We start from the raw sequence: 18,229 nt of genomic DNA on the forward strand, positions 1-18,229 counted from the left end.
GCGACGATATATAAACCATTTCTGTCAGGCGAGATATTCGTTTCCCAGTATTTTTTGTCCCTGCGTTCTTCAAATAAAAATATCTAGTAATTTTAGAAAGAGGAATCATATATTTTTTTCCAATGCTTTGTTACCGTACCTCCTCCCCTTGCCCTCTATACACCCTCGTCTCTCACTGTCTTCTCTTGTGAGCTTCTTTCTATTCTCTCTCCTCTCTCTCGGCAAGCATCGGCAGTCCTCCATTCCCTCTTCCCGCCACCCACACCGACGTCAGGTCTCGGGGAACGTGTGAGCTGGGTAAGCCTTGCATAATTAAAGGAATAATTTGGATGTTACTTATGTGTGTGGGGGAGCTTTGCCCTTCGAGTTGTTTGCTCCCAAGAAGCAAATTTTTAGTACTCTTATCAATAGCAATAAAAAACGAGCAGCAGCTGTCTAGTGGTTTCGTCTATGTCGAGGTTAACGGTGTAGGAGGAGGAGGAGGAGGAGGAGGAGGAAAATAAAGTAAAAAGAAAGAGAAAGAAAAAGAGGAAGAGGTGGAGGTGGAAGTGGAGGTGGATGAAGAGGAACAGGGAGAGGAGGAAAAAGAGGAGGTCGATGATATGACAATATGACAATAGTGAGAAAGAGGAAGCAGAAAGAAGGTAAACATGGAGGGAGGAAAAGAAGGAAAGAAAGATTATCGAGGACATTGAAGAAAAATAATTGTGTTTTTTTATGCTTTCCTTACACTGGAAAGCGAAGGTGTTGGCCTAAAAAGAGACCGATAAAAGTTAATGTGACAAAATAATTTCACAATCAATTTTCTCTTGTTTAATGAAAGGAATATGAAGGAATGTGTGGCGTCTTGGAGGGAAGAGGATGCGGCGGAGCTGGAACGAACCCTCGAAGCCGCCGATATTAGTGTGTGTCTTTAATATTCATGGATAATTTTAATCATTCATGGCCTTGTCTTCGGTCCGTGGGAGAGAGAGAAAAAATCCACCAACCACCACTGAGTTGACCTTAAAGTTTGAGTTGGCTAAAAACAGACGCATCCGAGAATTACTTAGCTTTTTCTTCTATATTTCCTGTGACATGTTTGAGAGTAATGAGAGTATGAGAGCAGCGTTTTTTTTTACATCCTCTTTTTGTTGCCCTCGAGTTGCTCTCTGTGCTGTAAAAAAAAAAAAAAAAAAAAAAAAAAACTATGACAAACAAATTTAGACTACTCACCCAAATAAAATGGAAGAAAAAGCATAGACTGTCTTTGAAAAGCGTTTTGTCTTTTTATGATTCGAATGGTTGCCATGTATTAGCAGTGGCAGGATGAGCAAAAACACTTATAGGAGAATCAGACGGAAAAACACTTATAGGAAACACTTATAGGAAAAACACTTATAGGAGAATCAGGCGGGAGAACATTATCAATTATCTGTTTCGCCGTTGCCCCGTGCGATGGTGGTGGAAAGAATGACAGTAAATAACAAAGAATGGGAAGATTAGAGGACGTGCCATTACGTTACTTTTCCTTTGCACCTTGGAATGCTTTTGTCGTCTAATCGTCCCCTTCTCTCACTCGGCACTGAATGGTTATGAATATTATGGTTATTTATTTTGTTTTTTCATGGGGTATTTTTTCGGGTGTTACTTGTTTGCTCGTCGACGTGATATATTGTTATGGACGCTCAATAATTCACAGGCTTTTCATACCTGAAGGTGGAGAATAGTGGACACTGGAAGTCGATGATAAACTCTAGGGTCAACATACTCAATGGGCCAGCAGTGAACACGCGCCCACACAGACAGACACACACACAAGAGAAAGGTAAAAGGAAACACTTACAATGCACGTTAAGCCTCAGTCCGTCTTCGCGGGCAGATTGCGGGATGTGCTGGTTGATAGCCCGGCAGGTGAGGTACTTCCCGCTGTCGGTCATCTCCGCGCGGTACTTGAGGATCGAAGTGGTCACGTTGCTGTCCGGGGAGGTCTGCGAGGGGGAGGGGAGGTAGCAAGAACATAGGTCAGCACAGGTCACGGGAAAGGCTCGGAGTGTGGGAGTGTGTGAGCGATGATAGAGGGAATGAGTAAGAAGGAAGTTTTAATTGTTGTTTTGTTTTGAAAGCGTTTATTCGGGTTATTGTTTTCAAAATTCAGTGTTTATTTGTTTGTGTTTTTATACTTTTTATTCATGTTTGTATTTGTTTGTTTGCCTGACTATACTTATCATCATCTGTTTTTTATGTTTGTGTGCTTGTGTGTGTCGATGTTCGTCTGTGTGTGTGTGTGTGTGTGTGTGTGTGTGTGTGTGTGTGTGTGTGTGTGTGTGTGTGTGTGCAAAGACGAATCTGATCATCGATAAATGGCCTGCGAACTGACGAACAAAATGAAGAACGAAAGCGCAGTCAGTGTTTATACAGTGATGAATGATGATGAACAAACCTACAAATACAGGAAACTATTGATTTTCTCTTTACCCATATTTTTGCTCATTTTATTCTTCCCACATAAATGACTTACACAAAATCTGACATCGCCCTAGAAAACACTTACCACGTATAGAATCAATACTTCCATTTTCACTCTTTGCAATCAGTTCCTCTTACTTCTCTTGAATCAACCCAAATTCCAGTCGCTTTTATAACACCTCCGCTACATGAAGAGTCCCGATTACTGTTCCCCCCATGCATGATCTCACCACCTTAATCTCCAACACATACTCACCGTCATGAGGGCGTCCTTGAGAGCCGTGGTGCCGCCCTTCCACCAGCTGATGATGGCTGACGGCCGCGAGCCCCATGACTGGCACACCAGCTCGTACTCCGTCCCGGCGCTCAGGCTCCCGCTGCCGCTCAGTATGGTCACGTTCTTGGGCTGGACTGTGGGTGGGAGAAAAACATACTTGACTCATTGATTGCTTGGTTGACTGGCCGTGGTTGTAGAGGCCCAGTTCGACACTCCACCACAGAGTTATTTGCGAGCGCCCAAACCAAACTATATTCTCCTCAATGATCCGTTATTTCTACTCCATACCAGAGACTAAAGAGATTTCCTGTGTGGTTGTCTAAAGTTTCCTTCCTTTTATATCAACGCCAAACACTATACAAGGAATTTTCGTAGTGTTTTGTATTTGGTTGGGGATATAACCGACTTGCTTTACTAGACTACGTATGTGTTACCGGTGCAAGGGATTGGGTGGGGGGTGAACTACTGACTGGCTGGCTGATTGTGGTGCTACTCTATTTTACTGGTGAAGAGGAGACGGAATGCAGTGTACAAGTAAATCCTCGAAAGTGGCTGAAATTTTAATGGGAATAATACACGTAACGGTTTATGTTTGATTTAACGATGAGATGTCGCTCTGGCTAGAAGATATTTCTGTGAAGGAATGCATAAACAAGAAAGAGAGAGACTTTGTTCGAATTTTAATGAAGCTTGATAACGCCATCGATGAATGTTCGATGATCTCTTTGTCTCAGCAGAGGACGCAGTGTGGCACCAAAACAATAGACAATGCGACACCACTTGAACGTGCGAAGTAGAAATGATGTAACGTCGTATGCTTTTATCTGTTCACGCACTCCAAAACATTTAATCATTACCCAGGAGGACGTTGATATTTTTTTTTTCAATCCGTAGGACTTAACCCTAATATTTATGTATCCGTAAGTCTGTTTAGTTTCGTTCATTTGCATATTCCAATGTATTATTCCTATATTTTTATAGATATTTTTTTTTAATGATCGTACATTTCCATTTTGCCCAGACCCTAGCAGGGCAGCAAGTTAAGTTTCGAGACTGGAAAGACAAACACACTTTTCACATACACAGGCTCGAGTAAACCCGAAAGCGGTAAAATGTGCAATGGCATGTTTGTGAAGGCTTTTACCTGTGTAGGAAGAAGATAAACATGAAGGGGAACACACACACACACACACACACACACACACACACACACACAGCTCCATAGGGCAGTAGTTAGCACGCTCTACTCCACTCAGAGGTCATCGGGTCCATTCCCAGGTTCGATTCCCGTGCCTCCTGTCCACCCAGCAATGGCTAGGTATCGTGTCAGGCGGGTGTTGTGTAACGCTTCCCGGTCGTGTTGGTATATGATGTGAGGTCCCGGCCGTACCTAATGATCCGTGAATGTGACACTCCCGGCTCAAAGCGAAGAGGTTACCGGCATACGATCACAGGTCCAGCACGTGATTGGACCATGGTGAATGACACACAAACACACACACACACACACACACACACACACACACACACACACACACACACACACACACACACACACACACACACAATTACACTAAACAAGGAGGCGGCATCAGGAAATTAAACGCGGACTAAGTGGCAGTAAATCTTTTTCTCTATTACCCTCCGCCAGCGTCGCGCCGTCTGTGAACCTGCAGCTCCTCCTCACCTGAGAGAGCGGGAGTCTTCGGCCTTCTGTTGGGTAATAGTCGAAGGTGAAAAGTAGGAGAAGGAAAATGGAGGAGAAGGAAAGGCACTCAGTTAAGCAGGCAGCGGAAAGTCTCTTGGCTGGAAGAGTTTACCTACTTGAGTGGTTTGATCCGCTCGTCAGTCTCTTCAAGTCACAAGCAGAGTATAATAAATAACTTATGTATGTGTGTTCAGTTCATTCCTGCCGCAGCAAAATTACGGTCAATGCATTTTTATTAAGTTGGTCGTTTTTTAACTAACTACAGGACTAACTACTTGCAGATGTCTGTGCTATATCTGCTTGCTTTAATTGGTTAGCCAGTATTTCTAATTCGTGAGTTATTTTGATATTGAAACATATTCGGAGTGATTAACATGACTTAAATTTTTCACTTCCTTGAAGACTCGAATTATATATACTCGTCTCTTTTCCAAGGTAAAGAGGCTGAGCCACTTTAGGCATTCTAAATACGGCCTAGCCCTCAAGGGTGGCATAATTTCCGTAGTGCGTCGCTATGCCCTCAAGTAAAATGGATGATGAGGATGAGGATGAAGAGGAGGAGGAGGAGAAGGCAGAAAGCAAAAAGAATGAAAATGTGTTTTTAAATCAAAGTTTTACCATGATAAGTAAAATAGCTTGTAACGAAAGCATTACTAACATTATAAGCAATGAGACAACGATTCAATGATACTAAATTAATAATATGTTTTTCTTCTTTCAGTGTATCGTCTCAAAAGAGTCCTCCAGTAATACCACAATTCCTCAGAAGCAAAAGATGAAGATGAAACCACAACGAAATAACAGCAGCAGCAACAACAGGCAAGGTGAGTACACAGCCGTTCCCCCTCTCCCTGTTGATCCACATGGCCGCAGACACCACTCCCATCTTCCATTCTTTTTCCCCCATCACATGTCATCCAGCTCAGATAATAAGGCAACCCAACCTCCTGTGCGCCATTTGAAACCTTTCCTCTTTTCCTTCTTTCCCGTTATTATTTTTAGCATGCCTTTTTTTATGACCTGCGTATGTCATTGATCTAACGAACTCACATGTGATAACAAAATGAAAGAACAGACGAAGTGCAGTTTATCATAATGGATGGTCTTTTAACCCAGAGCCAAGTGAGTCTGTGTACATAAGCTAGAATGAGCGGCAAGCGGACAAGAAGTGTGGCGGTGGCTGACTGATTTGCATTAGTCACCATCACCATCACCATTTGCTTGTGGGAAAAGTGACTGCTGGTACAAAAAAAGTTAATTAGTAAGGGAAGGGACCTGAGAGTGTTTGCAGACCGTTTGAATTAAGAAGCAGAGGGAAAAACGACAGGGGAGAAGTTGCATGAAAGATAATTATAGATGTATATAGATATTTTTTGTGAGAGAGAGAAAGAGAGAGAGCGAGAGCGAGAGCAAGAGAGAAGGGGGTGGGGGGGGAGGAGGTCAAAAAGGAAGGAAGAAGGCGAGAGCAAAAGAGACAGTCGTGGACGAGGCGGTAACGACCAAACCATTGCTAAGAGACACGAATGGATTGTGGCGCTGAGCTGAAGGGAGAGAGAAGAGGAGGAAGGGAAAGGGAGACAAGAAACTGAGAGAAGAAGGACGAAGGCGACTAATGGGAGAAGGAGGGAGAGGGGGAGGAAGAAAGAGCCCACTTAGAGGAAGAGAAACACAAGGTAGGAAAAAGGAAAAGTGGAGGAGTTTAAGGAAATAGTTGAGGATAGAAGGAAAAAGGAGGACAGAAGCGAGGTAAGGAATCTGGAAACAGGGAAAATAAAAACACATAGAGGAAGAAAAGGTGGGAAAGAGGAAAGGAGGAGACGGTGGTAAGGGGATAGTGGAGGAAAGAAGGAAAGAGACAAGGTGAGAAAGCAAAAACAAAAAAAAACCAGGAGAGGGAAGAAGAAAGAGGAAGGAAAGAAGTAAGGAATTGAGGGTAGGGAAAGTGGAAAACTGGAGAGATTGGTCGGGGGTAGTGAAGGAAGGAAGGAAAAGGAGGGAAAGAAGAGAGGTAAGGGATCTGGGTGGTAGGGAACAATAAAGGAAAGAAGGAAAAAGGAAGGAGATAAGAGAAGTAAGGGATCTGGGTGGTAGGGGACAGTGCAGAAAAGAAGGAAAAGGAAGGAAAGGGGAGAGGTGAGGGATCTGGGTGGTTGGGGACAGTTCAGAAAAGAAGGAAAAGGAAGGAAAGGGGAGAGGTAAGGGATCTGGGTGGTTGGGAACAGTGCAGAAAAGAAGGAAAAGGAAGGAAAGGGGAGAGGTAAGGGATCTGGGTGGTTGGGGACAGTGCAGAAAAGAAGGAAAAGGAAGGAAAGGGGAGAGGTAAGGGGTCTGGGTATTAGGGAAGAAGGAAAAAGGAAAGGAGAGGAGAGAGGTAAGGGATCTGGGTGCATCTTAAAGTCGCGGTCGTTGTTTTAACCGTGGGTGAGCAGCAGAGACTTCGGAAAGACACTTAACCGGACGAGTCTCTTCCATGGGTCTGTCTCTTTCTTCCCCCGTCTGTCGCTTGTTTCCTCCTCCCTCCCTCGCCGCCACAACCATTCCCTCCGGCCATCTATTTTATCACTGGCCCTAATCCGCTTCTTTCTTTTCTCCTCGTTCTGGTTTTCCTCCTTCTCCTCTTCCTCTCCCTCCTCCTCCATCTCCTCTTTTTTTTCTTTTGCCTTTGCCTTTTCTCCTCTTTCTGATTTTCCTCCTCCTCCTCTTCCTCTTCCTCCTCCTCCATCTCCTCTTTTTTATTCTTTCGCCTTTGCCTTTTCCCCTCTTTCTGCTTTTCCTCCTCTTCTTCCTCCTCTTTCTCTTCCTCCGCCTCTTCATTTTTTTTCTTTCGTCTTTGCCTTTTCTCCTCTTTCTGCTTTTTCTCCTCCTCCCTCTCTTTTCTCTTTCTCCCTTCTTTTTCTTTTTTTTTTTCTTTTTTTTTGCCTTTTTTGTTTTTGCTTTCTTTCAGTTCCTGGTATTTTAATTTCAGTGTGTCTTTGTTTAGTATCCTTGTCGCTATTCGTGTTTCGCCTTTTTTTTTTCGTAACAATTTTAGTTTATTTTTTGTTACGCACTATGTATTTTTTTCTTTCGCACCAACTTTTCGTCATTTTTTCTGCTACATTTTGTTCGTGTTGTTTTTAATACGCTACATATTTTTCTTCCTTTTTTTTTTTTTTGGTTAGAAGTCTCCTCCTCCTCCTCCTCCTCCTCCTCCTCCTCCTCCTCCTCCTCCTCCTCCTTCCTGCAGAAGTGGTTAGCGCAGAGACCATCAACTCCTTCAAGAAACGCATTGATCGCCACTTTGCTGCATCGGGAGTGAACTGAACGTTCCCAAGAGTAGATACACAAGTGCTTTAATCCTTTCCTGCAAGCCACTCCCATGTTTCCTCTTCCTCTTCTTCGTCCTCCTTATCATCATTGTCATCATCATCATCATTCCTCGTGTATATGGATGGGTTATTCAGACTCTAAAAAGGTAACATGCTATCCATTCCAAACAGTATGGGAAGTAATTTTTCTCGCAGTTACATAAATTAGCTTGAAATCGGACGCATCTCTGCTCGTTTAAAGGTTATTGAATGGCATCACTCTTGGAGGCAGATCCTTCCCCACAAAGGCTGCAAAGCTTCACAGCGAGATATATAACAGCATATATCTAGTCCCCGACAGCCTCCAGTGCGCGCAGATGTCGGTAGTACACAAAGAGAGTCACGGTGAACAATGGATGCAAAAGTATTTACCAAAGTCACTTATATCAAGTCATCCGCAGCTTTGTGGGAGAAGACACGGCAGAGGCGTGGCTTATGCGTGACGCTGCGTGGTGCCAAACTAGAGAATGTAGAAACTGGGGTTTAGAGAAAACGAAGAAAGGCGGACTAATTTAAATCAATAACTTCAACAAGGTGCCCCTCCCCCCCCCCCCCTCCCCTTCTCCCCTCACACCCCAAACCGCCGTTTGTTGGCATTGGATTTACAGTCACACATAGCACAATAAAAAGGCATATTTTTTCGTCAGTGGCTTGCCTGAATGCGCGGTGAAAGAAGGCGAGGATGCACATCCTAAGTGCACACCCGGCCGCAACTTTAGTCACCCGTGAACTGGCGGGTATTTGGTATCAAGTGACGTCATCCCGCTGCTCCGCCCCAAACCGCCCCTGCGCGTACTGGTCGCAGTTTTGAAGGCAGAGTGACTTGACTTGGTGTAAGTGACTTTGGTATTTACAATGTCGCTGCCTCCAGCGCTTGGCTGTACTCACAGGTAAAAAAAAAAAAAGATTTATGAGGGAATGTCAACCTGCTCCTTTTGTTTGTTCCGGATAATTATGTTTCCAGGAAGTGGTAATTGATTATCGGTAATTGATTTTATTGCAATGTATGTTGGTCACTATTCGTATTTCATTTCTTCGTATATCGATCACTACTGGCGATCGCTAATTAAAATTAATATTCCACCTCGAATGTCCAGTGTTGTATTCCATCAATAACAATAATATGAATTTATAAAGGAGTAGAAGCGTGTGGTGTTCCAGTAATCCCTTCACTGAGGACCAAGCCTTACGAGGGACACTGGAGGTGCTCGGTAACTCAGAAGAAAAAGATCGCCACGAGGACACGTGACACGAATTTTTAAGTACGGTGAAAATTTTATGACGGCGATCACCGAACGTTCTTTCAACTCAGCGCTGGCACGTGCACGTGTTTGTCAATTAAACAGAAGTGATGTAGCGGGTCGCTGGAGTCAACTTTTTCCCAGAAATAGTGAGTTTATAAACGATAGCTTCATCAAAAATACTTTTAAGTGTAGATTGTGAAACATTTATATTATTTTGATGATTCCATCAGAGGAGTACACACGCGCACGTAATAGTGTCAAAAGCCTTTACTAGTTTCCACTGATAGCTTCAACAATCACCGCACAAGCAAATTACTGATAATTACTGAAGCCTTTTAGGAAGTTTGAATGGTGTGTATGCTGGAAAATTTTTAGCAAATGGAATCGCCTCCTTTCCTGTGTTGTATAGATGCACACATACTTTTCGAATATATAAAGGGTTTAACTTTCTCGTCCTACATTTCGCTGGAGCAAGGGTGAGCATGTATATCAAAGCCATGGCAGCTGATTTTCTTGTCACAAACCAACAGGCCGTCTGCTACTTGTTCTTACTTCATCTTCTTCTGCCTCCTTCTCCTCCTCCTCCTCTTCCTTACTCTCCACTTAGGTATTGTGTTCACCTGAATCCGCCCTCCATGCGCCACTACTTCCTTGGCTTCGATCCTTTGATTATTATTCAATGTATTGCTACCATTATGTACTGTTTTTTTTACGCCATTGAAGTCTTTTGTATTTATGCCATAATTTATGTTTATTTTGGTTGGTCTCGTTTTTTATGTTATTGTTTTAGTTGGAGTTCGTGGTGGTTTTGATGAGGCTCGCCACGCAGCCGTCTGTTCTTTCCCTCGCCCCTCGCCCCGCCCGCCCCGGCCGTCCCCTCTCTCCACTCTCACGTTATGACCGCTGATAGTGGGGCTAAGTGCTCCCGTGTGCTCGTAGAGACGCTTGATATACGCCCCTGGACCAGATAAATTTTGTACACACACACACACACACACACACACACACACACACACACACACACACACAGGCACACGCACTCAATAATGAAGAACAATGTTAGAACAATGCAAAATTTCACTCTTTTTGCTCTGTTGTTCCCTTTTGTTACCGCTACTGAGAGAGAGAGAGAGAGAGAGAGAGAGAGAGAGAGAGAGAGAGAGAGAGAGTAGAGAGTAGAGAGGAAAGGAGGAGAAAAACCTGGAGTATTAAGACAAGAAAACTTACATACAAGCAGACATTGAGTGACTTAGCTTTTCAATACGCTATAATGTGTATTGGCCTGGTCGTATTGCAGTGTTGATATAAAGTAATTTGTACGAGCATTGTTAAGGGAAATCTGTCCCTCACGGTTTATGTAAAGAAGGGATATTTTCTTGTAATCCCCTATATTGATTCTAGTGCATGTTTTCCAAAGATGAATTGATTACATGTTTTATTTATCACATTTTTGCGTCATGGTTTCTTTTCTGTATTAATTCTACAAGCAATCCGGTTAACATTATTGCCCAGTGAAGTTTTGTGATTTAATTGAACTGGCAATGACTATGATTCAGCATTTCTTTTATATTTTCCAGGTAACTTTCACGACAGCATATATATTTTCCCTTCTTCTTTCTCCCTCCATCACTTGCTGGCAACGCCTTGATGGAGTTATAATTCCTTCATTGAGTAAACAACAAAGTTTCCCGCATCAACACTCGCTCCGAGCTCCGAGGCCTCGAGGCAAAGTTCACGGGGCTCCACATCACCCAAAGTTTCCGCGGCATACGAGGCCACCGTGATATTATTCAGACTGGGCGGGCGTAATATTCATTCCCTGTCAGTTGTTCATTTTCCTCTGCCCTCTCCCTCACGTCCAGCCTCTGCTCGCCTAGCTTACTCCCATCAGGTGCTGTTACTCATGCACTGTGTTACGCCTGCAGGCTGTCCCGATGGTCGTGTGGTGCTGGTCAGCCAGTCGTGAATTATAGGTCAGAGTCCGTTGGTGCCATATGGCCACACTTCACGCTAACCGGCCGCCGCTGCTCTGTCTCCCGCAGCTCCCGTTTGCCGCCCCGTAAATTGCTAATGAATTGCTAACGGGAGTTCACGGGGATGCATGACCCGACGAACGGCCGACTTGTGTGGAGGATGGAGGGGGGTCGAAGGAGGAGGTTGGGTGCGCGAGACTAAAGGCGCTAAGATCCCCTCTATGACAAGGCTTTCGTAGGAGTTTTGGGCTTTTCTAGGGGTAGTTTGATGATCCTGGTGATAGTTTGACCCTTCTTCTGTACCATGAAGCTAAAAGGACACTCATGAGGACCCGATTGATCTCCTTTTTGGCCTTTGGAAATAGTTGATGTGAGGGGCGGAAACGTCTAAGAATACCAACCCAAGACGCGTGCGAGGTCTCTTCCTTCTTCCATTTCTCTTTTGCTTCCTCTTCTCGTTCCTCACTTCCCATCCCGGTTATTGCGCAGCGACGGCCGCAAAGGAATAGATTACGGCACATTTTTCATCTTCGTTAGCCGTTCCAGTCTTTCCCTTTATGCTCAAGACGAGAAAGGTAAAAAAATATATATAGCTGGTTGCGATGTTTCATACCTCAGACATTGCTTTCGTAAACATCGGGGAGAGAGCGGGTGGAGGGAGCGGATGGAGGGAGCGGGTGGAGGGAGCGGGTGGAGGGAAGGGTGAAATCAGGGAACACGAGGGCGCTGTGGAGGGTGGCGGGAGGGTGGAAAGGAGGGGGTAAAGGAAGCGCCCTCGTCCCTTGTGATGGGAGGCGCCGCAGGGCACGCGACCCCTGGCAGACGCTCCACGAATGAGGGGGGAGAAGGAAGTATATGAGGTGATTTCCCCAAGCTTTATCAACAAATAAAAGTTGGATCTGCATTCACTTGAAAATGATGGCCTTTCATACTCGCTCTCTCTATCTCATTCGTTATTCAATATGTGCCGCTGGAGGGGAGGGGGGAGGAGGAGGAAGAGAGTTGGCAAGAATAAAAGCAAAGAAAAGCAAAGAGAAAGAAGAGAGAGAGAGAGAGAGAGAGAGAGAGAGAGAGAGAGAGAGAGAGAGAGAGAGAGAGAGCAGTGTGCCAACAAAGGGTCGTAGATGCATTCTGAGTTCCTTCTGTGATCGCACCTCGTCTGAGTGATCGATGAGCGCAGGAAAGTTCCCGAGACTCCAAGGAAGATAGAGATAGATAGATAGATAGGTAGGTAGCCGGAGAGAGAGAGAGAGAGAGAGAGAGAGAGAGAGAGAGAGAGAGAGAGAGAGAGAGAGTGGAGAGAAGGTAGGTAGCCGGAGAGAGAGAGAGAGAGAGAGAGAGAAGAGAGAGAGAGAGATAGAGAGAGAGAGAGAGAGAGAGAGAGAGAGAGAGAGAGAGAGAGAGAGAGAGAGAGAGAGAGAGAGAGAGAGAGAGAGAGAGAGAGAGAGAGAGAGAGAGAGAGAGAGAGAGAGAGAGAGATTGTATACATCTGGTCATATCGACACACAAACTTCCGGACAGGAAATCAAAGAGAAAGGGAGGATGAACGAAGGAAGCGGTAGACAAGACATAAGAAAATAGGAATGACAAGAAGAAGAGGAAGAAGATGAAGAAGAAGAAGAATTTGGAGAAGAAAAAGAAGAAGAAGGAGAAGAAGAAGAAGAAGAAGAAGAAGAAGAAGAAGAAGAAATTGTAATAGTACCACAACAAATAATAATAGTAACAATAAAAAGAATATATACTGTTAAAAGAAGATGAATGTAATGGAGAAGGAAAATCAAGGAAAATATCAACTGGAACCACACCATATCTATCTATATTAACAAAACCATATAAAGATCGGATCATGAGAGGGAGAAAATGGCACCTCAAATCAAGTGAAAACAAAGCTGATGAAGAATATTTGATCTAGAGAAACTAAGGACAAGTAATGGTAGGGGAGGAGAACAGTGACTTAGGTAGAGTGTGCAGTGGAGGGTAGACTGAATAGATTTGTAGGTAGACATATAAGTAGGTAGGTAGACAGGTAGACTAATCTCGACAACTGGCTGAGGTGAAGGTGTGGGCCGTAAGGAGAGGAAAGGAAAAAGAGAGAGGCACCTTCTAACCCCCCCTGCCAAGTGTTGCTTCCTTTATGATCTCGTTAGTGCACACAGCTGGAAAAAGGGTGGTGGTGGTGGTGGTGGCGATGGTGGTTGCGGTGGCGGTGGTGGTGGTTGAGACTGTGGGCGGTGAGTTGGTGTTTTTGGTATTCTTTCTTTATCTCCTTTTTCTCCTCCTCTTTCTCCTTCTCCTCCTCCTCCTCCTATTCCGCCTCCTCCTCCTCCTCCTCCTCCTCCTCCTCCTCCTCCTCCTCCTTCTTCTCCTCCTATTCCGCCTCCTATTCCGCCTCCTCCTCCTATTCCGCCTCCTCCTCCTCCTCCTCCTCCTCCTCCTCCTCCTCCTTCTCTTCAATCTTTTTATTTTTCGCCTCCGTCTTTTTCCTTATCTCCCTTATCCTCCTCCTCCTCCTTTTCCTCCTCCTCCTCCTCCTCCTCCTCCTCCACGGAAAACTGACTCTTCCACCCCATCTTCCTCTGATCGGCATCATCAACTGAATCCCCCTATCCCTCAACCACCTCTTTTTCCTTCCTCCTCCTCCTCCTCCTCCTCCTCCTCCTCCTCCTCCTCCTCCTCCTCCATCTCCTCCATCTTCACCTTCCTCCCCATCATCATCTGCACCCGTTACCAATATTTTTCCTTCTTTCTCTTTGTTTTTCGCACTGTTCTTCTTTCCGCTAAAATCTCTCTCGCCTCTATTTTATTTAACTCCCCCATATTGTTACTTCTTTCCCTTTTTGTTTCTTGTTTTATTTTTATTTTTATTTCTCTTTTCATGGATGTTCGTTTTACTCGTCTTTAGCCTTTCCACTTTACGCGCACTAGTGAATTCTTTTGTTTATCTATCTCTCTCCTCCTCTTTTCCTTTCTTCTTCCTCTGCTTCATCTCAACAACAACAACAACTACAACGGAATTTGATGAAGGAAAATCTTAGTCGCGTACACCACACCGCTTTTACTTACTTTTTCCTTCCTCTAGAATGAATTTCGGAGAACCTTTTATTTTTTTTTCCTTACTTTTGCTTTCTTTCTTCAGTGCACCTGTTTTCCGCAGATACACACGTGGACTGTTTTAAATTGCGGGCGGTGTTGGAATGAGGTCGTAAACGTGTGTGTGTTTAGTGTATGTGTGTTTGTATTTGTTTGTTTGTGTGTGTTTGTGTGTTTGTGTGAGCTTGTGTCTGTGTGAGCTTGTGTCTGTGTGAGCTTGTGTCTGTGTGAGCTTGTGTCTGTGTGAGCTTGTGTCTGTGTGTGTGTGTGTGTGTGTGTGTGTGTGTGAGAGAGAGAGAGAGAGAGAGAGAGAGAGAGAGAGAGAGAGAGAGAGAGAGAGAGAGAGAGAGAGAGAGAGAGAGAGAGAGAGAGAGAGAGAGAGAGAGAGAGAGAGAGAGAGAGAGAGAGAGAGAGAGAGAGAGAGAGAGATTCAAAAGGGCGCTGAGAATGTCAAATGTGATTAAATCTCTTCTCGCCAAGATAATAATGGATTCTCTGATTGTTGTTTCTGGAGTGAGATGAATGTGATTGCTTGCACTCGCTGCACTTAAATCATCATCGACCTTTTAGTCATCATCATCTTTATCATCACCTATTTTTATATCATCTGCACCGTTTCGTTTCACCATCTCCACAGACACAAATAGAAAATAACCGCCATCATTATTTTGATTAAAGCATCACCTTCAACTACATAATCTGAAGTCCCGCCAGCCGCTACGAGTTGTCAATACTTGGTCATCGCCGAGTGCCCTAAGACTACCCACATGACTACCTAGCAACCTGGACTTTGGCGAAACTCTCTAAATATCAAGTGGAGCTCCGGCGGTCAACATTAGCCAAGCAAGATGGTGGTATTATAAAACACTTGCCTGCTCCACTAACGAGCTGGGGCTAACCAACATGAACGAAAAAATATAACTTCCATTCGAGTCACTGATCACCACTTTCACTAATAGCGATAACAATATCCACCACCACTGCCATTATAGTACAATCCTAACCAACATCATGGTCGTACTTGTAACCTCATCTCCGCTATTGGTACCCCAACCACCAGGTACACAGACAGACCAACCATCACCCCTATCACCATTAGTCACTAACATCACCATCACCATCACAAAAACTCCACCACAGTCAGGTCCACCACCACCACCACCACCTTTACGACATTCACCGTCACTGCTCCAAATACAACCACAACCACCACCACCACCACGACCACCACCACCGCCACCACCACCACGACAGCCCCCACCAGCATAATCGCCTTAATCATAGTGTCGCTTCTTTTCTGAAAACACGGAGGCAAACAAAGAGAAAATATACACCACTGCAAAAAACAGAGGCTGCCAGGATTCGGTTCAATAACATAAATATGAAGACGAAACGGTGGAGGCTCACGGAAGGAACGAAACAATAAGAGATCATCATAAAGCAAGGCAACCATCGCATCAAGCTGTCATCAGGGAACACAGAAGAAGGGAGGAGAGGAGGAGGAGGAGGGGGATCGGGTTAGAGAAGTCAGGCACCACACACCATTGACCGACTCTGCTCCTTAGTTAGTGATAATCATAATGCGGATTGTAATTGTGTTTTTGATTACTCTCATTATCACTAAGTCTCTTCATCTATTTTTTTCCCTATCTTCTTTCTTTTTCCATCTCTTCACAATACAGTAAATAGCAATGGTGCCTATGATTTCCCTCACTTGCGTTTCTTTTCCTCTCCTCATTTTCTCATTTTTTTCCCTCCTATCTTTCTCATTTTCTTTCTTTTCCCTCCCTACAGTAAATAGCAATCGTGTTTATCATTTCCCTCACTTGCGTTTCTTTTCCTCTCCTCATTTTCTCATTTTTTTCCCTCCTATCTTTCTCATTTCCTATCTTTTTCCTTCCCTACAGTAAACAGCAATGGGGTTTATCATTTCCCTCACTTGCGTTTCTTCTCCTCACCTCATTTTCTCATTTTTTTCCCTCCTATCTTTCTCATTTCCTATCTTTTTCCTTCCCTACAGTAAATAGCAATGGGGTTTATCATTTCCCTCACTTGCGTTTCTTTTCCTCTCCTCATTTTCTCATTTTTTTCCCTCCTATCTTTCTCATTTCCTATCTTTTTCCTTCCCTACAGTAAATAGCAATCGTGTTTATCATTTCCCTCACTAGCTCTTCTTCTCTCCACCTCATTTTTGTCCCCTTATCCTCCTTCTTTTCTCTTCATTTTCACTCTCTGCAGTAAATATTAACGACGGGGATATCATTGATGGTGTTTGGGGTTGGTATCACTGCTTCTGTTACTATTTTTCATACATTTAAGCTTCAGTAATTTATCTTTCTTTTTATTTTCGTCTCCTATTTCCTTCTCTAAGCTCTCCTCTTCCTCCTCCTCCTCCTCCTCTCCCTAGTCCTTCCGCGCCATGGCCTCTCTCTCATTCCTCTTCATTCTTCCCTTCAGCGAGTAATGCCTGACGGACGGCTCCCACTTAGTATATTCTCTTAGTCCTCTCTGCAGCGCCCTTACCCTCCTTTCTTCTTCCGTTTCCTCCTCTTTCTTCTTTCTCTCCGGCATTTCATCTTCCTTCATCCCCTCAACCTCCTCCTAAGACGTATAATTCCTCCTCCTTCTCCTCCTCCTCCACCTCCTCTTCCACCTCCTCTTCCTCCTCCTCCTCCACCTCCTTCCCTTGCTGCATAATTTCATCCCCCTCTTCCAACTCGGATTTTTACGCTTTTCTTCCCCTTCTCTGCTCCTTCGCTCTTTGTCATCATCTCTCTTCACCCTTCTCTTTCGCCTTCCAAAGTGAAGAGAGAGAGAGAGAGAGAGAGAGAGAGAGAGAGAGAGAGAGAGAGAGAGAGAGAGAGAGAGAGAGAGAGAGAGAGAGAGAGAGAGAGAGAGAGAGAGAGAGAGAGAGAGAGAGAGAGAGAGAGCTGTAGTAAATACGTTAGTCAATCATATTCATACTCATCAAAGAGATTTTAAGGCCGATTAGACTTTAGATTGGTAGGTAAAAGGTGCTTAAATATTACTGGATGTGTACGGCGAGAGATGGATAGATAGATGGATAAAAAAAGCAATACTCAAACAGATAGACAGAAGATATGTAGATAGCTAGAGATAGATAGATACATATACATAAACACTGATATGTAAATTGATGCTATGACACACACACACACACACACACACGCACACGCACACGCACAGACAGACCCACCCACCCACCCCACACGCGTGCATACCTCAAGCAGACCGTACTTCCCCAAACCGTCGAAATGGAATAGAAAACAAAACAAAAACGAAGCAAGCAAAATTAAGCAGAGAGAAAAAAGAAACCCTCCCTCAACCTCCTGACGGACAAGTGTGTAGCACGCGGAGCATATTGACAACATCGGGAATAATCATATTTATCAAAGCGAATTAGGCAAAGAAGATAAATGCTTTTCCCAGGAGGTTCCAGGCCCCCGGAAAATCAGCATAAATGTCTGAAGGAATGAGATTACAACGGGGCGCTCAAAGGGACGAGGGAATGCCTGGCGTGTGCAACAGACCGACACACACACACACAGAGAGAGAGAGAGAGAGAGAGAGAGAGAGAGAGAGAGAGAGAGAGAGAGAGAGAGAGAGAGAGAGAGAGAGAGAGAGAGAGAGAGAGAGAGAGAGAGAGAGAGAGAGAGAGAGAGAGAGAGAGAGAGAGAGAGAGAGAGAGAGAGAGAGAGAGAGAGAGAGAGAGAGAGAACCTTCAACTTTAGCACAATCTTCTGTAAGTACTGTTTAAATAAAAAGAGAGAGAGAGAGAGAGAGAGAGAGAGAGAGAGAGAGAGAGAGAGAGAGAGAGAGAGAGAGAGAGAGAGAGAGAGAGAGACTGAGTTCTGTGATTGAATATGAAATTAATGCGAAAAAAAACTCATCGGACCACTTATCAGTCCTCAGAATCACGCGCTCCTGGTCTTCCCTTCACCGATGATGCCACGATAAAAATTGCTAATGGAGCAGAAAGGATGAAAGGCAGAGTGGCTGGGAGAGGAGGGATGAGAGGGTGGTAGCGCTGGTGGCGGGAGAAAGAAGAAGAGAAGGATCGAGGAGCGAGAGAGGGAGAGGTCGGTGAAGAAAGAGTAACGTAGGTGTGACAAGAATAGCAG

At 44.4% G+C, this 18,229-nt stretch overlaps 1 protein-coding gene across 1 annotated transcript in view; it reads right to left on the minus strand.

Moving 5' to 3' along the window:
* LOC127005976 (nephrin-like) overlaps positions 1-18,229 on the minus strand; it is a 154,182-nt gene that overhangs the window by 41,962 nt on the left and 93,991 nt on the right. Inside the window, exons 5-6 of the mRNA XM_050875453.1 lie at positions 2,705-2,859; positions 1,826-1,970 (exon numbers count right to left, since the gene is read on the minus strand). Coding sequence (XP_050731410.1) covers positions 1,826-1,970; positions 2,705-2,859 — 300 coding nt within the window. The remainder of the gene's footprint in view (positions 1-1,825; positions 1,971-2,704; positions 2,860-18,229) is intronic.

The sequence above is a fragment of the Eriocheir sinensis genome, chromosome 31 (assembly GCF_024679095.1).
Source record: "Eriocheir sinensis breed Jianghai 21 chromosome 31, ASM2467909v1, whole genome shotgun sequence".
NCBI lineage: Eukaryota > Metazoa > Arthropoda > Malacostraca > Decapoda > Varunidae > Eriocheir > Eriocheir sinensis.